Source organism: Arvicanthis niloticus, chromosome 5 (genome assembly GCF_011762505.2).
Source record: "Arvicanthis niloticus isolate mArvNil1 chromosome 5, mArvNil1.pat.X, whole genome shotgun sequence".
In the NCBI taxonomy this organism is placed as follows: Eukaryota; Metazoa; Chordata; class Mammalia; order Rodentia; family Muridae; genus Arvicanthis; species Arvicanthis niloticus.
The window spans coordinates 64,741,558-64,768,201 of NC_047662.1; the positions used below are offsets into that span (position 1 = coordinate 64,741,558).

The following is a 26,644-nucleotide window of genomic DNA, read 5'->3' on the forward strand; positions in this document are numbered from 1 at the left end:
CATTGTCACTGATAAGGTGCCTATGTCACTCCTCACCAACATTCCTATAAGTTCCTATGGCCCTATTAAACTCACTGGTTCATCAAGCTAAATTTGCATGGAATTTCTTCTTTGGTCTGTCATGGTGCCCAAGCTGTAGTGGATAGACATTTATTTGTCTCTCCAGGAAATTTTCTCACATGACAGGCACAGAGAGTGAGGACTGCATGACTCATTCATAGGTGGCATTGGACAGGAATAAAAAGGCTTGCTGTATACAGTAGCGTGACTATAACTTATGATGATGCACTGAATACTTAAAAGACAAGAAGCTAGAACTTTGAATGTTTCTACTATAGAGAAATGACAAATTATTATGACACATATGTTTAACACAATTTAAGCAGGAACCAAGTATACTGAAAGATCACATGGTACCTTATACACATGTATAGTTTCATATATTAAATTAAAAATATAAAGCACTGAAAAATTCTCCAAAAAGGATAAAAAAAAAACACTCTTTAAACAACTGTAGGCAATTTATACTTAGGTAGAAGAACTACTCTCTAGCAATGCATCCTGAGTTATGATACAGTTCTCAGATAACTCTAAGGAAGCAGATCCTAACACTTTCATCCTTGCACAGTGTTTGGGCTTGCTTATAAAATGGGCTAGCACTGCAATGGCTATACTGTATTAGATTAAGAAGGAATGCTGTGCATGCAATGGCAGCTCCTAACCAAGTGACTTGCAGTTAGGAGTGAACTGACTGCTCCTAATTTAGTCAGATATGCCCTTAGAAAAGGGCTATGGACTCTCCTTGAGAAGGTGATTCCCTATTGACATGGAGTAAGTTCCCATGTAGTCAGAGAACTATAAGCAGAGTACTATGCAAAGACCTAAGGGAGGTGAATTAGTTACTTACATGATGCATGGGTAAAAGACCCAACAAAGCAACTTGAAGAAGAGTTTATTTTGAATTGCCGCTCAAGGTTATTGTTAATTACGGTTGGTGGGCAGGCTCATTTTATGTCAACTTTATGAACCCCAGAGTTATTGGGGAAGAGGACACCTCAATTAAGAAAATGCCCTTACTAGATTGGCCAGTATACAGATAAAACCAGTATACAGCACTCTCCCATGGCCTCTGCTGCAGCTCCTGCATCCAGGTTCCTGCTTCAAGTTCCTACCCTGACTTTCCAGGACGACAAGTTACAGGCTATAAGGTTGACAATATCATTTCTTCCCTAAGTTGATTTTTGTCATGGTGTTTTATCACAGTAATAGAAGCCCTAAGATATAACTGTTACTGGTCACAGGGTACTGTAACAATAGACCTCGCCATGTGTTTTAGGGAGAGCTGTGGTAGCATTTAAACACTGGGCTGGAGAAGCCATGGAGTGTTCAGAGCTCAGTGGGCTACTTTGTTCATGCCTGGAAGATAAGAACTTTGAGAGCAATGCAGATGATAGAAGCCTGATTTGTTAAGTTTCAGAGAGTCTCAATCAGTTCAATTAATAATTGTGTTCCTGAGTAGCTGGAGCTGAAGAATAAGCTGTGATTAAGAAAAGACCAGCATCAGTGAGGAGAAATCTTCTGAGAAGTGTTTCCTCGGGGTCAGCAGAGAGATGCTGTGGTCCAGAGAGGGCCATGCCTGAACCTTGTGATGGCTGCGAAACTTAATCATATGTGAGAGTCTTCCAGGTAGTACTAGTTCTGAAGGTATGAAAGGTCACAGGAAACATCTAAAGCTTGGCACCAGGTGGAAGGGTTGGGTTCCCTGAAGAGAACACAGGTCAGGTTTTTGGTGAAGGTGACACAGTTGCAGAGACTCCAGCAGTTTGGAGGTGCAAGGACCATTGGACAACATAAGGACAACAGATAAGCAGTCACGGGTGGAGCTAGAACTTAGAAGGCGCAACATGTGTGGTGCTGTGACAAGGCCTTTCTGGCCTAGAGGGTTGTTTGTCTCAGAAGTCTGACTTTGAGCCTCACACTGTTGAACTATAGTCTGGTTTGTGACTAGGCCATGATTCTGCCTTCTTAGACTAAGAAAGTATGTAGTTTTGTTTTTTAGAAATATTTTAAAGGAGCCAAAAGTTAAGAGACTTTGAACTTTTAAGGATTCTTTGGAGTTTTACAGAGAATTGTGAGTTTTAAAGAGACTACAGATATTTTAGTGGGACTAAATATTTTAGAAAAACTTGGAACTTGAAAGAGAATTTGGATGTTTTAAAGAGACAACTTTTAAAGTCCTTTAATTTTTAAAAGCTGTGGGATTGTTAAAAATTAGAATGTTTTATATTGTGATATTAATATTAACATGATATCTTGAGGAGAAAGTTTTCAGTTAAATAGTGATATAATTGTGTGTCCAATTTGTATAGGGTCAATTACGATGGCTTGTTTTATGCCAACATGACACAAGCTAAAATCATTCAGGAAGAGGCACCTTAACAAAAATGCTTTGACCAGACTGACTCTCTGGCAAGCCTGTAAGCATCACTCCTCCATGGCCTCTCTATCAGTTCTCCAACTTCCCTGGATGGTGGGTTACAAACTGCAAGATGAGATGAACCCTTCCCCTCTCCGAGCTGATTTTTGGCATGGTGTTTGACTACAGCAATAGAAACCTAAGGCAGTTGGAAGCAATGTGGCTAGAGCTCACAGCAGCTGAGCACACTGGACCCACAGTCGGGAGGCAGAAAACAGCGAAAGCATGTGCCCAGCTTATCTTCTCCCTTCCATTGGTTCAGTACCTCTCTCCCATGGAAGGGTGCTCTCTACAGTCACCATGTGTCTTTCCATATCTTGATTAGCCTTCACAGGCATGTCAAGAGGCTAACCTAATTCAGATAATCCCTCACAAATGCACCTGCAAAGTGGTCTCCTAGGTAAGTCTACATTCTATCATGTTGACAATCAGTATGAAATAACTCCTAATTAACTTGACATTCAAAAACATTACTTTAGATCCACAATCTTCCACCCATTGTCCCCACAGTCTCATGGCCATGCCCCAATGCAAAATATATCCAGCCAAAAGAGTCCCCATAGTTTTTCACAATTCCAGTGCTGTTTAAATGTGAACTTTCTTCTGAGACTCAATGTAATCTCCTTACTTTGAACCCCAAATCATTGAAGAATATGCTACATAATTTCAATAAACAAAGGCACAATATAACTGTTTCTATTCTAAAGAGAGGATTAGAGATTATGAGATCAGAGGAAGATCAAAACCCAGCAGGGCCAACCAGATCTTACAGCTCCATACTACACTTTGGACTCATGATGAATTTTCTATGTATCAAAGGCTCTGCTGCTTACAGTGCAACCTCCCTCTTGGATAGTGCTATCCCATGCTAGCAGCTTTACTTTCTAGACAACCCCTGATCTTGGCATAGCCAACATCCTAGGGTCTCCACTGAAAGGCATGCTCCATCTTCAGAGAATTATGAAATGGCCCACAGGACCTCCTTATAGGGACTCAAACCTTGCTTCATGTTGACTGGCCTCAGCAGCTCCCTGGAGCCATGAATAAAGACTCCATAAAATCCTTAATTTTATACCTTTCATACCTACAAAACTGTGACATGTAGAGCATACTGCCACACGTTGTTGCCTGCTGGAGATGGAGCCTACATGCCTTGTAGTCCCATCAGCTCCTGGGTGCTGACCCTGAGAAAACATTTCTCTAAGAAGCTGCCTTTGAATAGGAAGGAGCAGGGGACCCTTCCAGAGGCATTCTCTGTCTCAGTTAAGGGTCTCTCATTAGAAATGAATTTGCATTTTCATGAAGCCATTGTTGGCTGTGGGTCTTGCCTTTAGGTACCATTCCTAATGATCCAATGAAGAGAATAAAGTTTCTTTCCATCTTTACTGATGCTTATTTGTCTGTGCTCTCCTTGTCTGTGATGTCAAGTTTGCTCATACAACCCTCTCCAGCACACCTCCCACTTCTATTCCCTTTCTGCTTTCTCTCACTGTGAATAGCAGTAAGTACATGAGATGTGGCCATGTCATATCTTGAATGCTGTTGCTTTGAAATCTTCTCTGCTAAAGGACTCTGTCCACCAATCCTGTACTCAGCCTCATGGAAATTCTCAGGACACATGCAGAACAGAGCAAGAGCCTTGTAAGAACATTATACAAATGGCCCCTAGCTCAGTTCTTGATATAGTTGTTTCTCCCAGAAACCTTATAAGCTGGTCCTTCAGTGTCTGCCTTGAATGGCCCATTAAGTCTGAGTTTCTAGTACAAAGTTCCAAACTCTCCCATATCCCTTCTACAAACCAGTTCCAAAGGTCTAAGAACCACGTGGTCATATTTATCACAGCATGAGCCTTGCTTCTTGGCATTAATTTTCTTTCATTTTAATTGTATCACTGCTATGACAAAATACATGACAAAAATCTTAGGTAGAGAATGTTTTATATTGCTTCAGCGTTGCAGGTTATGGTCTATCATGGCAGAGTTCACACTGACAGGAGCTTGAGGCAGCAAAGTTTAAGTCATAGAAAGGAAGGCAGACTGGCTGATATGTTGATCACAACGTGTGAAATTCTGATCCAAGGACCTACTAAACTGTGTCTGACTCCTGACCCAAGGAAGACAGGATGTAAATAAAGTAAATGTTCTTTTTGAGATGTTAGGGTAACACAGTGTATAGCACAGAAAACTATGTAAGTCATAACTTAAAAAAAACAAAAGTAAACTAACAAAATCCCAGCTCCTTCCTCACCAAGCCTAGCCCTTGTTACCCCACCCCCAGCAAGAATCACAAGCCCCATGGCATGAAATTTAAATAACATTATCATTCCAATTTGTCTTACCCATAATTTTGTATTAATATCATTTTTGATATTTCAAGAAAACATCCCATTTTCTCTAATTTTTTATAACTTATTTTGTGTGTGTTCACATGTGCTCACCTGGGGAGAGGGTGCTACAGTCCACGTGTGGGAGTCAGAAGACAGCTTGTGGGAGTTAGCTCTTTCCTTCTAATATGTATGTTCTATGCCTCACACTCTCAAGCTCGGGTCATTAAGCTGGGTAATAAGTACCTTTTCCCACTGAGCCATCTTGCTAGTTCAAACATCCTATTTTAAAATATAACCTGAATACTAGCTCTGCATTTGTAATTTAATTGGCCACCAAACCATCAGGCTAAAAGTTTCCTTTCAATGTTTTTAGCATGGAATCTGAAATTTCATGGACAGGGTAAATAAGTCACCCTTCACCTTATCTTCCTGGTTTCCACTGTGGGACTTGATAAACAAATCGCTTTTATTATTTCTGGGCTTCATGATAGTATTTTCTGGAACATCTGGATATAAGAACCTAGGTTTAGAATTTGACTCCATATTTATCATTACTTTTCTCCTGTATACTGTGTGCCATTAAGAGTCTGTATTTTCAATGATAAACAAAGAAGTTATAAGGTTAGCCTTTAGGTAGCTAAATCTAGACCCAGTAATATTCAGCAACAGATTAGTCTAAGTTTATTAGCTACACATTGTATCACTGTCACAGATATTCACTGTATAAAAAGCCACTATAAACTTAGCAGCTTAGAGATAACATCTACTGATTAATCATGTCTGTATAAAAAGTCATTATAAACTTAGCAGCTTAGAAATAACATCTACTGATTAATCATGTCTTCCTTGGGTCAGTGTGAATCACAGCTTAGCAGGTTCCCATATCAGACAATCACAAAACCTATTTCTATTTCTTTCTCAGTAAGGTATAGGCCAGAGAGCTGCTCACAAAGTAGTGGCTGGGAAGAAAACAGGTATAACCCTCAAGCACTTGTCCTGCGTGAAATAACTTCTCCAGCTACACTCCCCTTTTTAACTTTGTACCATTTTACGAGATAGTTCTTATCACATAGGGACTCTCGCCCAACACATGAGCCTCTTGGACACATCTTAACATAATAGTGAACATTTTAGAGAGGTGGAGAACAAAGGGAGCTGCTCTTGCCCTGAGGGCAGTTTGGTAAACACTGATCGGTTTCCTTCCCTGTATCCCAATGATGTATTCTATTCCCCAAACTAAGGACAGCATCAGTGCCCATATACCGCCCTGCTCATGAGCTTTCCCATTGGGTAGGGACTGACCAGAGCATAGGTAAGAAGCTGCAAGGGAGTGCCTACGGAAAGTGAGTGTTCTTCCCCAGCAGGGAGCCTGGATAAACATTTTATGTCCAAGAATGAATTATTAGAACAATGACACAGGGCTAACCCAGAATATCCTAAAGATTCAATATAGACAAGAACATGGTTTACAAAGAAGCCTGAAACATTTGCTAATCACTTCCCAATGTTAAAGTCCCACAGAGACTGATTTGGGCAGCTCCAAAGAGCAAAGCACTGGAGAGAATGAGACACGGAACGAAACAATGCACAGAACGCTCTATGCCACACGGGTGGAAATGCATTGAGTAGCCACACACATTTGAAGAAGTGCTGCAGGACAGGGGCAGAACAGGGTGTGGTTCTTAGGATAAAGAAAGATTCTGGGCCATCACTTATTCTCTGTACAATGACAACCATACAGTATCCAAAGACACTGCTTTACTGCCCTGTCTACTTTTTACCACCAGAGTAAAAATTAATATTATAATAATTTTTAAAAAGTAAAGTACTTTTGTTTTGATAGTAGGATATGGAGAAGCAGTAAGATGTGGGGTGCGGTGTTATGGTTACACACAGAGCTTAGGGAAGTAAAGTAAAGGTTGGTGGCAGAGAGCACTTTCCTGTCCACACCAGAGCAAAGGTCAGAGGGTGTGTGTTGGAAAAGGTCAGAGGGGAGCCAGAGTAAAAGTATAGTATCGCTCCCTCCTATAGCTAGACTATGGTCTCCTCTACAGAAACATGTGTGTCTGTCTGACTGTCTGTATGTATGCACACAAGAGAGAGAATGAGAGACAGAGACAGAGAGAAAAAGATGGAGACAGAGAGACAGACACAGAGAAACAGACAGAGAAAGAGAGGAAAAGAGACAGACACAGAGAGAAAGAGAAAAAGAGAGATGGAGAGACAGATACAGAGAGAAACAAATGAGAAGAAAAGAGAGAGAGGGAGGGAGAGAGAGAAGGAAGGAAGGAAGGAAGGAAGGAAGGAAGGAAGGAAGGAAGGAAGGAAGGAAGGACAGAGAGAGAGATTGAGACTGAGTGTGTAGTTCAGACTGGCCTCAAACTTTGACATTTCATGCCTCAGTCTTCTCAGAGTTAGGATTAAGTTCTTATCAGGACTGACAAAGGACAATGGTACTGAATAAAAAAATCAAAATTCACTTGCATTGTCTCACTCAGGTTGTTTGTGCTTGTTCTTATAGAAGCAGTAATTTAAAAATTTATCACATAAAATAACTATGACAACAATTTGTTATAATTGTTTTGAAGTAGGATAAATGGAAAAATATTCAAATTTTATAGTATCTTGTGACTTTTACAGCAAGAGCCTCCTATAAATGCATTCAAAACTTACTATATTATCAGTGAGTAGAATTAATATTTTTATTCAGAATATTGCTCATTCATAGAGGACAAAACTGAAAAATTAAATTTTTGTATTTTCCCTATGGAAGAGTAAAAAAATAAATCAGTTAATTAATCATATGAGTTATCAGGACAATTACATTATTTTTTGATCGCCAACACATATTTTCCATACAAGTATGTAGGAAGATATACAGTTTAGATTAAGAAGTTTCAAATTTAGTAACAGTTAAAATTATCTAATTCTAAAATATGAGTTTTTCTTTGTTTTGATATATACATTCAAGATTTTAAAAAACCACAGAATACTACCAACTGAAGTATCTTAGGGAGAAATGTAATTATCTTTGTAATGAAATAGTGAAAGAAAATTTTACTCAGTTACAGCATCACTCACAAAAACTCTGTTCTGAGAGATGCAGTTATTAAAAGCCTACAGTGAGGTTCAGAGAATGTCAAGCAGATGAAGGTAATGTAGAGGACTTTTCAGCGATGCTTTTGCTAGCAGTTAGACTTCAGTAGCCTTTAGAGACCATTAAGTACCCTTGGCTAATTGGCCAATGGTAAATTAATCCTCTTTTTATTCCAGCAGAACTATTTTAACACCCTTATACTCTGTCAGTGTAGTGTCTGAATGACAAAATAATATTGTGCATGAATAATAAGCAGAAAAGTTAAATTAACATTTCATGTTTTACATGCCATACCTGTGTCAGAGAACTTTCTTTTTAAGTCACTGACATTCAACTTTCTTAAACAATCTCATGTTGACATCATTTAAAGGCAAATTTTCCTAATTATTGTTAATTGCCTATCAAGGAAAAACTCTTTTCATGAAGTGCAGTTGTCTAGCACTGATGAAATCAGCTGCATCGTGCACATTAAAGATGAAGCATGACACTAAGGTGCTACTCTGCTAAGGGCGTATTAAATATGGTGCTCAATTAACCAGGTGCTTTTCTAAGTTCCGGAAATGCCAATCTGTCTTCATATGTTCAAATTAGATTTTATCATAGAAGTATGGGTATCTGCATATGTATAACAGGTAGGCAACTCTCAGTAACATTTATGAAGAGAAAAATTAACTCAATGGCCTTAAGCTTGGTAATACAGGTACTGAATAATGGCCGACTAAAATGCTTTATGCAAATGTTTGAATATATTTTTTCAGAATAAAAATCAATACGATTTTAAACTCAAATTGTGCAAAAAAGTTTACTAACACTTTAAAACTTTGAAAACAGCCCCACAACATTTGACATTTATCCTTAATTGAGTTGATAGTTTTGATATTATCAAACATTATAAGTTTCTGACAATGTTGTATATTTCAAAATAATCAGAATAATGTAAAACTATATCCATTTAAGTTCTGATCCCAAAGTATGTGAAAACTAATGGGTATATAAATGTGGTATATGTGATATTTGGAAGTTAACATATGAAATTGCTGTTACTTCAAATGCCATATTCAAGCTAACGGGAAATAAAGATACTCTATTATGTTACTTGGAAATTACCAGAGTGATTTCTCAACGTCCATGTGGTAAGACTCTGAGCTCAGTATCAGCCCTCTTAAACACTTCACAGAGATGCCATGCTTACTACTAACCATGCGGACAAAACTGCTTCTATCAGAATGAAAGAGGTGGGCCATCCCATCTATCCCAGAGGCAGTGTAATGTCTCTTTGAACGTGTCTCTCTCATAGCCCTCTCCTACTTCTAGTGTAGAGACTTAGCTAATTAAACCAAGTACTCACAGGTACTGTACACCCGTCCATTTTTAAATTCTATTTGTTTTTCACTATTTTGTCAACATTTTTCCAGTTATTGACATTATTTGGAGGCAAGAACAAAAAATGCAAACTATATTGCACTCGTGTGTGTGTGTGTGTGTGTGTGTGCGCACACACACACACACACACACACACACACACACACACACATGTTCATTATCAAAAATGCATTTAACAAAAATGCAAGTTGTTCTAGGGTGAAACTAAAACTCTGTTTCAGTACAGAACCACCACAAATTTCCAAGGGAAGCTATATTGACTGAACTATTGGGCACAGAGGAGATCAAACACTAGAATGTCTACACAAATCTGATTTTCTCATTTTCCTCTAATTAAATTCTGTTTTTCTTTGTTTTTAAAAGGAAAAAATTAAACATTATTGGTTCCCGTCCCAGTGGGATTGCATTACAACAGTACTGATTCTTATTATATTTAATTGTTCAAAAGGCCTTTGTTGCCTTGACCAAGAAAATTAACGTCTACACATATTATTGTGACTAAAAATGAGTCTAGACAATCACAAATTGCTCATAATACTTAATTTCTACTTAAATCTTAAAAGAATTATGGCAATGGTGCTTAATGTTTTGTTTTTTCTTTTTGTTTTTTCTTTCTTTTACTACCATGGGTTGATCATAGGGTCTTAGACATGCTAGGTAAAACTCTATCACTAAGGTATAGTCCTGGATCCGTAAACTAATTTAAAATAATAATAATAATAATAATAATAATAATAATTATTATTATTATTATTATTAGTGTATGTATATGTGTGCATGTGCACATGTGGGTAAAAAGTCAGTTTTCAGAAGTTGGTTCTGTGCTTTCTGAAATTCACGCTTAGGTGTCACATGAGGTCAACAGTGGTTTCATTTACTGAGCCATCTCAGCAGGCCTGTTATCAACAGTGGTACTTTTGAAAGTTATATTCTACAAGACAACACTTTCCAACAAATGTCAATGTGGACAATGAAATGTATAGTATATGGTAAACTGTCATATGCTGTTTAGCCTCACAGAGAGTCTGACTCAGGAAGTAGGGGTGGTTTCCCCACTTCAAACCAAACATGTTTATGTCAACTGTCTCACAAAATCCCCTGTCATGAACCTGGCTCTGTAGAAGGGGGCATTAAGTAGCGAAGGGAATAAAATTATGCCCTTAAAAACAGCTAGAAGAGAAACTAAAATTGCCAACAGATTACTGTTGTTTACCTCATGATGTTTATCCCATGCCTACAGCAGAGAAGCTGAATCATACCAGTATATAGACTACTGGTCTGCCCAGAATACGCTAACAGGTCCACAGCATGTCTGTTTAGGAGGGCCCAGTCCTTTCTACTGGACGGATGTAAGTCTTGGTTTGATATTACTCTTCTGCTGTTCTTTTATTGGAAGCATCACTCTAGGGGAAGTTCTACTCTACCAGGGACTCTCAACAGAACTCCACCTGTATGTCTTGGCGGTGATGTGTTTGGTTTCTCCTGGGTGTTTGAAGTGCCTGATGAGACGGTGTTTGCTACCTATCTGCTGCTTCTCCTGCTAATCACTATTTATTTTCTTTCTACTTTTTCTTACTATATACTTAATAAACTCATTTAAAACCTAAAGCACAAACATCATACACTAGAGCATAACGAACATACATAAACATTATAATTTATTTAAATTATACTGAATAAATTCACAGTAATTTAAATTAAATATCGCTAGATTAGGAGGATCATGAACATAAAGACCAAAGATACCATTTGTAGCTCCAATTTTATATATTTAAGTTAGTGAAAAGCAATACATTTCTTAGTGTGCTTTCTAACTATGAATAGCATCTTGATACTTGGGATTGAAATATTTTAATGATAGTAAATAGTTAACTATAATATGTCTAAGCCTTGCAAATAAGTTATTTAGAGAAAAAGCAGTGAATTTCAAAAATCCTTCAGTTTATTACAAATTAAACAGCAGTGGTGCTGATATTCACAGGATGTCAACTGTTTGTAACTTTGGTTTATTAAAATTCTCAAGAGACAGAGCTTCATAGCTGCTTTTCTGTTTTCTCTGTGTTTGCTCCTTGGGACTTTAAAGAGTGTCAGACTTGAACACGTTATTAAAATAATGGAAGCTTTTTTTCTTACAAATTGAGGAGTTGGTAAATTTTTTTAATTAAAAAGTAACATTCATGAAAATTTCAAAAAACATACCTTTCATGGCATAAAGTATAAATTTCTACTAGGGAAGAGAAAGCAAAGCAGAGATTTATGAAGTTTTATTGGAGGCTATATTTTTCAAAGTATTACCTCAAGAAATTTCACAGAGAAGCTATTTTTAGCACAAAAATTTCAGTAACAATAAATTATCCTTCATTTTAGTTTTCTATTTTGATTTTTCTATTTATTTTACTTTTTCAAGTGTTAAGTGTCTATGTCCACTCAATGAATAAAGACAAGCAAAGTCCGACTCAGTCAGACCACACCACACACATACTGCAATTTGCACTACGGTAAGTCAGACCACAACACTGTACACCAATGTGCTCACATCACACCACACACTCATTATTGTAACTCAGGTCTTCAGAAGTTTATTTTGGTTTCATTGATCAAATGTTTTCTCTGATTATCTCCTGAGCAGCTATTCTTGAACGTGCACACCAGACATGTACTTTGGAAACCTGTCGAGACATACAGACATACAGACATACAGACATACAGACACTATTTTCCCTTATGATCCCACATATTTAGATATCACTCCAGCACCCCATCCCCTTTGGTACATTACTGATGTCTCACTAATTTTGCTATACTGATATGCTTTTTCTCTCATTTTCTTTATGGCTAAACAAAGTCTCACATAAAAAAATAATCTTAAAGTTATATTTTCAAGTAGTGACAACTTTAACCACTTACAAAATTCTGTAATTTTTGGTCTCTCCATACACATTTCATGTTGTCCATTTTTTACATTTCATCAAATTTATACTTGTGGGGTGGAGGCAGGGGACCCCTGTGAGTTCTGAGCCAGACGAGCATCCCAGCAAGCTGCATGTCCACATTTGTCTGGTGATTTCAACAACAGTTCTACCGATTTCTCGCTGCTTTCTCACTCTGACATTTTTACACTTTCCTATGTTCTAATGGTTTTGCTGCATGCATACAACTTTCACATTTATTCAGCTCAAACACTGATTCCTTCAAAACCCTTACTGAAGAAAGACAGCAAAGTGATTGTCCCCTCCATACTTTATATAGACTTTACACACGTGTCTTTGTATGTACACATATGTACAACTATAGTAACAATATGTATATATGTATATCATAATTTTCTTGTATTGAGATACACATTCACCTCTCATATTAGTGTCTTAAATGAGGAATACAAATCATATTTTATTCCCTATTGAATATATCACTATTATAATGCTTTAGATGTGTTAGCTACACTGAAGTAATATAGTATATACAGAAGCATTCATACATGTACAGACCTATATGCTAGTCATTAAACATAGGTGTGAAATGCCTAGGAAACAAAGAGGACTACCAGGATGCATAGGTGGGAGAAAGAGAAGGCTTGTGTGGTACAGGGTGGGATATACTCAAAGTACACTATATGCCTACATGGTAGCCCTGTGCAATAAAATAAAACAGAAACTCAAATTCTAAGATAATAATCCAAGTTAAATATCACAATCCAGCAGCCAGAAAAATGTTCTAAATTTGTTGCTTCCAGGCAGACTGATATGTTATGAGACAAATGCATTTGAAAGTATATTGTTACAGTGAATAAATATCGTAGTAAATAAAAAACTTCAGTGCCTGATATTGTTTCATCATAAACTGAAAGAGAGTCTGTTTAGTCTGTATTTCCTTTTGTATACTTTCTGCTGTAAGATCAGATGTGAAAGCAGAATGTGAGAACGATTATCCTGGTACACAATGTTCTGAGTAATAATAGTGGTGCCTACCAAAGTCTAATATCAGACACAGATATTGTGTTAACAAATATCCCTCGGTTCATGTAGAAGACTGGACATAGGAACAAGGCAGGCACGTCCAATTCCACATGGACTCTGGGCTCACATCCTGGATTTCACACAGTTTACCTTGCGAACATGATCCGAGTGACATTTCACAAATTCCTGGATAAATGTTGCTACACTCTGCCAGGAGAGAGACAGGCTATGGCATGCACAGATCAATAATCGCACCGTGCTTCATCAGCCTCAAAATAAAGCACGCTTCATCTGGCAAAAGCCACGGCCCTAGAGAATCTGACATATATAAACTGAGTAGCCTACAACAATTGTGTACCATACAATCTACTGGTGTAAAGTAAAGTAAACTTTGGAGATGGGCAGTGAGAGTTATAGAGTTGTTTTCTATGTTTTTTATCACTGGAGGCTTGAATGAAGATTAGACAAGGGAAATGAGACAATTCAAAATCCTAAAATTCTAGTCTGGGTCGTAGGTGCTGTTAATAGTTACCACTTCCAACCTTTTGAATAAAAGGCATATAAACAATCATCAATAAAATACATATTTAGGGAATACTGACAACCAAAGATATCAAAATAAATACATGAAAATTTTAATGTAGATTCATGGAATCTGACACACTTGTAAATATGAGTTTGCTAAACATCTTTTGAGATGTGTTGTCTGTATGCTGGACTAACCGAAGAGCCCATGGCTGACTGGGCCATGTTCTCACACTTCACTAAAGTCCTTTATTTGAGTTTTGATTAAACTAATTTAAAATTAATCGGTTAATATAATTGAATAGGAAATTGCACAAATTTAAAAACTCAAATCATAAAAATTAAACTGCTTTATTTAAGGGTGCCATTGCCTCCAAGGCCTGAGAATAAAATGTGCTATTACAGAATTTATCTGACTCTGAGTAGAGAGATTAAGATTTCCTCAAGAAATTGGGGAAGATAATGATGTTCATTAAAAAAAATAAACAGTAGCAGATATACTTTGACACTTAAACCTGCAGACTTCTAGTGAGTCCTGTGATTGTTCAAATAGGCTACAGGTGAGTTCCTGACAGCAACAACCTGGAGGGAAAATTTGTTTTTTAGGTCCCAGTTTAGAAACCATCTCTTTTTGAATTTTCAAGAAATATTATTGTCTTAGGTTCTTTTCAACTGCTGTGACAAAATGTTATAATTAAGGAAAATCATAAAAGAGAATGTTTAATTTGGATCTCATTGTTCCAGAGGGTTGGAGTCCGTGCCCCTGACCATCGTTGTGGGGAGCACGGCAACAGACAGCAAGGCACTGAAGCAGTAGTTGAGAGCTCACATCTTTTAATTTTACATTTTGCTGATTGCTTTTTTTTCTGATTATTTTTATCAAAGTAATGACTGGAATTATAAATATCTTGCTTGGGTCTCTTATAATAATCTTATTATTTAAAATATTTTCAAATTTTATATATATATATATATATATATATATATATATATATATATATATCATATATTCCCCTCCCCCAGTCTTTAGAGATCCTCTCCTCCTCTATACCCACCCAAATTTGACATCCTTAAAAACAAACAAAAACAAAAAAGCCAAAACAACAAAACCTCACATACATAAGAAATCAAAATAAAGTCAAACCTTTCATTTATACATTGGAACACTACTCAGCTATTGGAAACAAAAGACATCATGAAAGTTGCAGGCAAATGGATGGAACTAGAAAACTCATCTTTAGTAATGTCATCTTTACACCCAAACACTGAACTGTATATACTCGCAGATAAGTAGATATCTGCCATAAAGTATGGGATAGCCAGGTTATAATCCACAGACCCAAAGAAGCTAAATAACAAGGAGGGCACATGGGGTATTCTTGAATCTTACCCAGAAGGGGAAATAAAATAGTCACTGGGGTGGATGGAAAAAGAGAACTGTGTGAAAGAGGGGATGGAGAAGGGATACGGGCAGGGGGATCAGATAGAAGGAGAGCCTTGAAGAGAGGGCCCCTAGAGAGTGAACTCAAATAATACAGGCAGGGAAGGGGGCATCTCTAGGACATGTCAGAGGTCTGGGATGGAGGAGGCCCCATAGTGTCTATGAGGATGACCCTGGAGCTGAGACTCCTAGCAGTGGGGGGATACGGAGACTTAGTTAAGTGGCCACCTCCTATGGCCAGGCAGGACTCTCAGTGGATGAATAAGAACATCAACCCACTCACAAAACCTTTGACCCAAAATTTTTCCTGCCTATAAGAAGTGCAGGGACAAAAATGTCACAGAGACTGAGAGAATGGCCAACAAATGATTGGCGCAACTTAAGATCTATCCCATAAGCAAGAACCAACCCTGACACTATTAATGATACTCTGTCATGCTTGCAGACTGGAACCTAGCATAACTGTCCTCTGAAAGGCTCCATCCTACAGCTGATCAAAACAGATGCAGAGACCCACAGCCAAATTGGATGGAGCTCAGTAAGCCTTGTGGAAGAGTTGGGGGAAGGATTGAGAAGCTCAGAGGGGAGAGGAACTCCACAAGAAAACCTAGAGTCAAGTAATCTGAACTCTTGGGGGCTCTCAGAGACTGAACCACCAACCAACGAGCATACAAGGTCTAGACCTAGGCTCTCTGCACATATATAGCAGATGTGCAGCTTGGTCTTCATGCGGGTTCACCCCAACAACTGGAGCAAGGGCTGTCCGTGACTCTGTTGCCTGACTGTGGATCCTGCTCCCCTAACTGGGCGGTCTTGTCTGTCCTCAGTGGGAGAGGACGTACCTAGTCCTGCACTACTAGGGTGTGTTAGTTCTTCAGAAGGGACCTTCTGCTTCTCAGAGGTGAAGAGGAAAGGGGACGGGAGGAGGAGCTCTGTGAGAGGGGGACTGGGAGGAGATGGGGGACTGTAATCCTGCAACCGGGGTACAAAGTAAATAAATAAATACATTAATGGGAAACATTTAAAGAACAAATAGGGAAGAAAAATACCCCCCCAAACCTCACCAAACTACCAAACTATAACCAAAGAAAAGCACACAAAAAGTTGTGTAGGTAGAGTGAGAGAGAACTTGGAACTCTCAGCCCTACATGGGTGCCTCCATTACATCTTCACCCTTTAGAGCTCAGAAAACCCTGTGGGAGAGGAGGCAGAAAGAGTGTAACAAGGAGAGGGGATGGAAGACATCAGGAGAAAAATGTTCTCTAAGTCAGCATGAGTAATCTCTTATGAACTTGAAGAGACTGGAGCAAGCATGCATTGGGCCTGCACGGGTCTCTATCAGGTCCTCTACATACATGTTATATCTTCCAATTTAGTATTGTTGTAAGATTCCTAAATGTGCAAGCAAATGGGCCTCTGATTCTTGTGATTTCTCTTGGGCTCTTTACCATCTGTTAGCTTGTCTTGTCCAACTTCAACATGATCATTTATATCTAACTATTTATCTATCTAACTATCTATATCTATCTAGACACACACACACACATACACACACAAGTTAACACACACACACACACACATACACACACAAGTTAACAACTGAATTGACACGTATACCTACTGGGAGTGACACTGGTTAAATCAACCACTCCAGGACAGGCCTCACACAACATGAGGCAGAGAAAGTTACCTAGAAATGGCATGGGTTTTTCAAACCTGATAGCCAACCCCCAGTGACACACCTCCTTCAACAAGGTCATAACTCCTTATCCTTTACAAAGAGTTTTACAACTGGGGAACATTACTCAAACATATAAGCCTATTCTCTCTCAAACTACCGTGACTGTCATACCCTCTTCAGGGACCCAAAATCCTTGGGCTAGTTAGGTGACCACAGTATTAATATAGTGAAATAACTTCCTTTGGAAAATATAAAGTTATTATGCATATCAGGATTCAGAATATTAAAAGCCCAATGACTAGAAAGCTAACCAGAATAACTGAAATGGGCGTGTAGGGTGTGTGACAAACAGTGAATGGAAGGTGCCCTCATTAAGCTGACGAACCTGAACACCATACCAAACCTCCAATGCTTTCATGGCACTTTCTGTTCATCAACTGGCTTTGCAAATATTTACTGTGCTTCTTAAACATCATCAATGTCTACAATTCCTTACTGAAAAAGAAACCAGACAGTAAATCAATCTACATGTTCATTAAAGGTGAGCCATGTCCTCAATTATGCTTAAGTCTGTGAAAGTTATCAAATTTACCTAATATATGTCTTTTTACCCTATGGAGCCTATTAACTATAGAAACAACACAATTAACCAATATTACACTCAAAACTTATTAAATATATAGAAGTCATCTTAGAAAAGTAGAAGGATTTTGGAACTAAGATTAAGAAATAGATTGTGGGCTGGAGAGGTAGGTCAGAGGCTATGAGAATCTAAAATTGGTTTCCAGCATGAATGTCAAATAGCTTATAACTGCTTGTAATTCCAGCTCCAGGGAACTGCATGCCTGTTCTCTGGCCTATATGGGCAACTGCATAAACATGGTGTAAATAACACAAGCACATATAAATATGCATATAAAATAATTTTTAAAGAAAGAAATATCTTGAATTGTATTAAATGAGAACTATCTATGAACTTATGGACTCTGGTATTTGATTATTATTAGTTTTATTTTTAATGTTTAATGATAGTTTTATACATGTATGTATGTATTCCTGTATGCCATATGTGTACTTGATGACTATGGAGGCCAAAAGAGACACTGGGTCCCTTGGAATTGTAATTGCTGGTGTTTTTGAAGTTACATATGGGAATTGAACAGGGGTCCTCTGTAAGTAGACCCAGCACTATTAAGATTGAGCCATCTTTCCAGCCCCTGGTATTTGAACTCTTTGTCCCTAGTTGGTGGTACTGTTTCCAGGAGATTATGGTATCTAGGAGGTGGAAGTTTGCTGGAGAAGTATATCACTAGAGGTGAGCCTTGAGAATTTATAGGCTTGCCTCTCTTCTAGTTAACCCTCTGTGCTTCCAGTGTATAACTGAACATGTGATCTTTCACTCACTGCTCCAGATGCCCACTGTGCTGCATGCCTGTGGACTTTCTCTGGAACAATGAGCCAAAATAAGTTCTTTCTTCTGTAAGTTGCTTCTGGTCATGATATTTTCTTGGGATAATAGAAAAGTCATTAATACATTGATTTAAGTTGTCATCCTGAAGCTATTACTTTATATCCTAATCTTGGGTAAATATCTAAATTCTTTAAGACATAATTGCATACAAAAAAACAATGGATAATGTCTTTTTTTTTTTTTTTTATAAAACTTTATAACAAGCCAATAAAAAGAAAAAATAAATGCCTGGAAATTAGGTCCAATAATCATTCAATAAAAGCAATCTGGTGTTTTTTTAAACAGCATAGAGCCTGGAACCCTGTCTGCAACTTTCAGGCCCTGTGGTATTGGGTAAGCTAGGATCCCTATCTTAGTTTCTCCATTGCTACAAAAGGATCAGATGTGGAGTCTACTTCACTAAATAAATATCTGAAGTAATGTAAAAGTGTATGTAATGAGCTTTTAACAGCACTTAACACTTGGCACATGTAAAAATACTGTTTCTATTAAGAACATATAGTGTAAGATTTGAAAGAATAGACCAGCCACATAGACTAGCAATAATGGGTGGTTTATGGAAGAAAGGATTCTTGACTATGATAGAGTTTTGATGTGAGAAGAGAAAAGATTATAAGCAAAGCACAGTAAAGGAAATGAAAACTACAGGCAAAGGAAAAGGTGCTCTCCAATTGAGAGAAAGGAATGCCTTATGTTTAGGATAGACTTTTAAAGACAATATGAATACATAAAATAAGAAAATCTACCAGTTAACACACATAGAAAGCTCAAATGCACAGGAACAGTGAAAGTACTTTGTGATTCTTACAAATATTAACGTAAACTACATACTAAAGTACACTCAAACATATAATGAAGTGAGGATACTAAAGAACACAAAAGCATAGAAAATAGCCCTGTGTTCAAAGGATTTATAATATAAAAAGTAAATAGTTCTCATAAGAAACAGACAACAGTCTATGGACCACAAGGAAATAAAATTAGTTGCTTCTCTTTTATTCTCCAATAATAAACCCTAGCCAAATGGTAACACAAGTAAGTGGCAGTACCTTGCCAGTAGGTTGAGAACATTGACCAAGAAGATGGGAACACACACACACACACACACACACACACACACACACACACAGTCATTTTCAAAACATTCATTACTTGTCATAGTCCAAGACCCAATTCAACTTAATATTTTGTTATGAGAAAACTTTTTATTATTTATTAATATTATATCTGTGTTGCATCTAGATACTGACAAAACTAGTATATATAAAATAAGCAAAATACAGGAGATTAGAACAACACAGTCTACCAATAAGATTCAAGTGATAACTTAAAACATTCAATTCAACAACAATATACTCCCCTGCTCCATTCATGTGAATTCATGTATTTATGTGCACTAATAGAAATGCATAATCTGTATGTTTCAGTGGGAGTAAGTTGAGAAGTTGAGAAAAGGACAATTCTAGTACTACACAGTTCATCTTAAAAGATGATTCTGAATACCAACACCAAGAAGATAAGTGGTATGTTAGCATGGGGGCTGGCGCATACACCCTGTCCAGAACTGTAGAGGATGAGAAAGGAGGGTAATGAGTTTGAGGCCTGATATAGAGAACTTGTCTCAAAAACAGACTAACAGTCAAAGAAAAAAGAGAAGTAACCCAGAGCTAAAAGAAGCACAAAGTAATGCAATGTACTCAAAGAAAACAAAGCAATAAAACACCAAAACAAAAAACTGTCAAAAAACAAAGTCAAAATAATAGGGTGCTAGTAAGATTAAGAAAAAGGGGGTGGGGGAAGAAAAGAAAATGAGCAGTATCATAGTTTATTACAAATAGAGCAGCCATTAAAGAGTTAACCAAAACACAGGTACAAGTAGAGTTACCCAAGGATCTAGAACAAAATGCACCCATTAAATTCACTAAATCAACAGGTTAACATGGGGAAAAGACTGTGATTACCTTAGGAGATAACACAGAACTCTTAAGGGCATGGTGGCACACACCTTTAATCTCAGCACTTTAAGGTGGAGACAGGAGATCTCTGTGAATTCCAGGCACACACAGTGAGACTCTTGTCTCCAAAACAACAAACAAAAACAAATAAACAAACCCTGAATGATCATAATTAAATGTCCACAGAAAGTTAAGAAAAGAAGGTTGTTTTCTTAGCTTGGTATGTTATCTATCTGGAGAATAGCAAAGTATACATCATACTTGGAGGTGAACTTAAGGCAGCAAACTACATACAATGCAGCTGCTTTATAAAGCAGCATTTTAATTAATGTTTTACCTTTTGATTTTGTTCATATCATTTTCCTGTTATAGAAGGCATCAACAACACACTTTATCAAAAATCCACTCAAGAATTATTTCCTTTTGCAAACATAGACATCCATTTCATTAGTATGCAGACTTGTTTTCATATAAATAAGTGGTAATAATACTTTAATATTAATTCCTGTATTATTGATACTATCCATTAGGTATTGGATTTTTATGCCTGTTTTATATGTGCATCCCCAGTGCTGCAGATAAACTTCTCAGGCAATGAGCCAGCCACAAAAAAAAAAAAAAAAAAAAGAAAGAAAGAAAAAATTTGATTAGGATTTAGCATACTTTCTTGTTTTTAGATTTGATTCATACTATGATTATGTAACTGTCGGTTTTCACAGTGCTACTTTATATAAATGTGTAGTACAAATGGTGAACCATCAATCCAAACGGCAATTCTAAAAACCAAACATTCCAACACAATGCAATCAACAATGTCCTAATTTGAAGACAACCTGACGAACAACAGTAAGCAAATAGTTAAAATCTTTGATTTATTTTATATTAAAGGGTCATGTTTCTATAAGAGCAAAGTCCTTCTATGTACAATAAAAGAGAACTTCAATTCTTAACACACAATAGTTGTGGGTCTGAGTTGACATGTTTCAGGAAGTGTTCATTGGTGTTGGTCATGTGATGGAATGAAGACATACAAGGCAGCAAGGGTGAGAGCTGCCAGAACCTCAGATACATTAGTATAGATGGTTTGAAGGTTCGTGACTTCACATTCAGGCACATTTTAGTGTCACCATTTTTTTTTAAGATTTCTTTATTTTATATATATGATGAGTACACTGTAGCTGTCTTCAGACATACCAGAAGAAAACATTGGATCCCATTACAGATGGCTGTGAGTCACAGTTTGGTTGCTGGGAAGTGAACTCAGAATCTCTAGAACTGCAGTCAGTGCTCTTAACCACTGAGCTGTCTCCTTGTATCACCAAATTTATGCATTCTGTGACTCCATGTGGGATCAAGGGAGGGACACAATTGATGGAACAGATTTTTTTTTAAAAAAAAACTTGTACATATGTATAATAGAAATTGGAATTAAAAACCACATGTAAAATAAAAAGCCATACATCCAATCTATATTGAACATAGCTGTTATAATTCACTCTACCTTTATTGTCTGTCTGCTGGTCTGGAATCGGTGATCGGAAATCTGCTGCTGATGGAGGAGCTTCTCGTTCGCTTCTTTGTATTCCTTAGCAGATGACTCTGCTGCTTTCCTGGCATTCTGAAGCAAACTGTTTTGTTGCTGCAAGGATACAATCCGTTCTCGTAATAAAATAGTGTTGCTACTGGATTTCTGGGCAGGTATATTTTTGCACTTTTCTCTGTTAACTAAATAAAAATAATATTCCTCATATTTTATGATATCAGCTTACATTTATGAAGACACTGTTAGCTTCTCATTACACTCTTATTACACTCTTACCTCTGGCAGGAAGGGCACTGTGTAGGCTCTTCGGCAGGCTTCCACTCTTCTTTTGTAAAGTCATTTTCTTGGTATTCTTATAATGGGAAATACTCTAAATGTGAAAGTTCCAGAAAAGTTGGTTACTATTCAATGACACTGTCAAACAAATTCACATGTCACTTAAAGTATATTTAAGTAGGCAAAAATCTGTAGACAACAAGATTCTATAATTGATTCCTCAATTAAAAACCTCAGATATAAATCTGAATTTATATTTTAGTATATAGAATAAACTTAATGTTGAACTATCAGATGGAAGACATAGACACAAAATCAACTAAAATAAAGTAGAATTTAACCTAAGGGCAGTTTAAAATAGTAGGAGCAGATGGAGCAACAAGAACAAAATATGGAAATTTAATGAGGAAGTCTCTGGGAGTCTGGGTGCTTTGCTTCCATGTTTTTCTTGTTCCAATGTAGACATAAGCTACTGCAAAATGAAGATGAAATAGTGATTATAGTATATTCTTCTTGCTTTCATGCTAGGAGAGGTGCCTCATACCGGGGAGACCAAGTAGGAAGATTACCTCAAACATTAGACCAGCATGGCTTACATGGAGAACTCCAAGCTGGCCTGGCCTCAAGGAGCTAAATGGGGGGGTGGGTCATGGGCAGCATCAGTTATGTGCTTTACTCGGTACCCATCAAGGTACAGCCAAAGACATCCTATGCTGCTGACATCTGGTAAACATTTTTTTATTATCCTGGGATTAATATTTAAGAGTTAGACAACTGGGTTGTAGCTACAGTTTGGTGAAAGTGGTAGTTACAGGTTTTCAGAAACTGTCAAACAGTTTTCTGGAATACTACTTTGTTGTACTTCATAATCAAACCAACAAAGCCTGAGCTCTAGTTTCTTGCATCTTTGTCAGCTGGGGATAAATCCTCATTATTTTCACTGAACTGTCATATTAGGATTTGCCCCTCTCTTTCTGGGTTAACTGTCTGTTCATGCCCTGCCCACTCATAACTGGATTGCTGGATCTTGAATGGATGGATTTTGAGAGGTCTTCATATAACTCAACATATGAAACCCTTATCAAATCTGGGTACCACCCACTCTTTTTATTCAGTTGTCTTACCTCCTAAATAGAAACTTTGCTTTGCAAAGGTCGTGAATTTTAATACACTCTAACTTATAGATTTTGGTTTTGATATCAGGTTTTAAATTCTTCATTCATCAAACCCTAGGTTCTACAGTTTTCTCTTGAATTTCCTTCTAAGAGCTTTATAACTTCAATGCCATACTTTTATCCATGCTGCAACAAGAAATCTTACATATAAGTGTGAAGTTTAGCTATGTAGTTCTGTTTTGATTTGTCAGAACTATCCTTCCTTAATTGAAATATTATTTTCATCTTCATCAAAATTCAGTTGGTAAAAATTAAACAGATTTACTTCTAGGTTAAGTATTTCATTATGTAGCTAATAAAGTTTCCTGCCCATTGTGTGTGTGTGTGGGGGGGGGGGTTGTTGTATCATCTCCTTTTATAACTGAACCAATTTTGGCAAATTAGAATTTATGCTACTCTCTATGGGCCAAATAAAAACCAGTTATTTTCTAGTTTTATAATTTTTATTTGGATTATTCAATAGCTTTACTTCTTTACTGACATTCTTTCTTTATTAACACACTCTGTCTTTTTCCGTTGTAGGCTGTCCATAATTACTCATTGAAGCACTTAGTGGTGACAGTTGGATTAAAATGAATATCATATATATAATTCCATATCTACTATAAGGCTTTTGTCTTTTGTTGATTGATTTTCCTTATACAAACTGTAGTACCGTTGGTTCTTTTAATATGATGAGTGACTTCCAATTGCATTCTGAATATTTTGAGTATTGTGTGTGAAGGCTATAGATATTATTTGCATTTTTTGAGAAAATGTCTCAACTTACACTGTTGAGACAAGAGGCACAACATCAATTATACAAGTTGAGAATGGAAGTCCAGTCTCTAGAGACACTGTAGTTGAGAAGGGGCACATCATTACTGCTTTGCAGAGTAGAAGTTCAGGCTCTCCAATGGGCCTCTGCTGATACTACTGTAGCTGGAAGACAGAGGGGGCCTTGTTAGTGCTCTCACCTGGCCTACTATGACAATAGGAGGAGGCCTGGGGGCTTGTTAGGAATGAGTTAATGAAAGTCCCCCTTCTTGCTTTGTTTATGAAATCACACAGCTTGAAAGGAAAGGGGCATCATCTCTCAGATGGCGACAGATGTCCAGGACTGCTCTACAGTCTCCAGTGAAATGAAGTAGATGGAGCCATTACCATTAGCTCCCCTGTGGATCCTCTTATACTTTACCCAGATAGGAAGAGGAAGAGGAAGAGAAAGAGGAGGAAGAGGAGAAACAAGAGCTAACTCCTTACAGATAAATGACAAGATCTAGGTACCCAATAGGCCTTTACTGATGGAGGTAGAGGTATAAGTGGAGTTATATTTTCCATGGTGTTTGGTTAATACAAGGCAGTGATTATGTAAAGTTTTTTGTCTTGCTAGGCTAATCTTCTCTTCATCTTCTGAGCTGGAAAGAATATGGATTAATTGAGACTTTTATTATCTTTACTATTACAGTTTATAGGATGTAGGTGTCCCAGTTATCCATATCCAGTATATAGGGAAGAACTCAAGAGTTCAACACTATGTTGAACTTCAATTCCTAAGGTTCCCATCTAGACCTTTTTTCCTTTTCTTTTAAAATTTAGTGTAGTTTGCATTAGTTTATATCTATCTTCCTATTTTCATAAGGGGAAACTATTTTTAAATTGAACCATATTAGTATATGTTACCTTATTCAAAAGGCACCATCTAGGAGGGCAAAAGGCATAGGAAAAATGCCATGCATATGTCTAAACATATTATATATATTCAACAAAATCCTGTACCCAGCATATCCTATATATTAGAAAATAGATAATTTGTGAATAAAATGAATAGTCATGAAAATACAGTTTAGTGCAGAATTACAAAAGACCAATAACCACAAAGAAAAGGCTCAATATCTTAGTAATTACAGAAAACTAAAGAAAACCCTCAGTGGTAAACCTCAAGTCACACAGAAATGGCTGCAATGGGAGAGTCTAATGTTCCAAGCGATGACATACTATAACCTGCTGGTGGGTGCACTGAGGTCCTCCCCTACTTAAGAGAATAAAAGACACCAACTATAGTCTCAGAAATTCACCAGCCATGGCACGGAATTCATGTTTGAGTTTTTACTATAGGAATGTCCATATTTATGCACAAACAAAATGTACAAGAATATTCATTGCAATACTATTTATAGAAAATATGAAGTGAAGCTTCTCAAGTTCCAACAGTACAAGAGACAACAAAATACTATTTACATGACTGAAAGTCAATGAACTCTGAGTGGCAGTGAACACGAAATGCCAGGGACAGAGGTTTTGTCAGTAGACAAAGTCTCCAGAGAGGAGACTTTATCATAACTTAAAGGGATCAAAATGATAATGTAAAGGAAGTGACTCCATTACAGTCAGAGGCTTGTTGAGGGAGTCTAATGTTTTCCACACACACTGACTATCATTTGACTATTTTCTGTGAAAGCCATTTGTAGATTTAATCAAAAGGGTTTATATGCGCTTGTCATGTCAATAAGAACTTGAGTTTCTCTTATTTACAAGATTATTAGGCTGCATATGTGTAATGATAACTAAACAACACAGTCTACCAAGTAATATGTAGAAACATAGCAACAACAAAAAGAGTTTTAAAATGAAACTTTTTTAAAGCTACGGTTTCTTACTGTATAAACCAGGCTAGGCTGGCCTAGTACTCTTGATTCTCCTGCCTCAGCCATGAAATAGTAATTTCTGTAGAAACTGGCTATTTATCATTAGTCAGGAAGCAGGGGCACAGTAAGAATGAACAGCTTTAAAACAATAATGAGCTTATTGTTAGTTTTTTTTTTTATCATTTCCTATTCTTTGAGATAAGACTGCCTTAAGATTTATAAACCTGGTGTTTATTTTCATTTTATCTTTGGAAATATAGCAAACAAGTGTTTGAAAATGATTCAAAAGTGGGTATTTTTGTTGTCTACTTTCAAGAAGACAGTTTTTTAGGGATTCAAATCTAAAGAGTGGTACAACGAATCAATTTAAGTTACAGAGAGGACAAGGTTAAGAACATGCTGTGGACCTGAGGAGAGCTAGCATACCTGCGGGGCCCTGACATCCTCACATGAGTATGTCTGCATTGTTCTTTGTTGAGTACAACTGTCTTCTGTTTGGTCCACTTCCTTCTGGTTTCCACCATCTTCATTAGGGCTTATATTCTGGGTTGTTTCTACAATAATTGTTCCCAAATTTTGAAAGGTTTGTGTTTCAGAATCACTGCTTAAAAACAAAACAAAATAGAACAATCAAAATAAAACAAAAAAAAAAAAAAAAAAAAAAGGAGAAAATGAACCTCAACAAGACAGACTTACACATGCACTTCTCTAA

The 26,644-nt window shown here is 37.1% G+C and overlaps 1 protein-coding gene across 4 annotated transcripts in view; it reads right to left on the bottom strand.

Moving 5' to 3' along the window:
* The window catches only part of Cntln (centlein), a 240,402-nt gene that overhangs the window by 42,668 nt on the left and 171,090 nt on the right, over positions 1–26,644 (bottom strand). For 3 of the 4 annotated variants that reach the window (XM_034503722.2, XM_076934702.1, XM_076934701.1), the window contains exons 16-18: positions 26,359–26,536; positions 22,131–22,224; positions 21,813–22,036 (exon numbers count right to left, since the gene is read on the bottom strand). In XM_034503722.2, coding sequence (XP_034359613.1) covers positions 21,813–22,036; positions 22,131–22,224; positions 26,359–26,536 — 496 coding nt within the window. The remainder of the gene's footprint in view (positions 1–21,812; positions 22,037–22,130; positions 22,225–26,358; positions 26,537–26,644) is intronic. The other variant, XM_076934700.1, reaches the window with a different exon arrangement.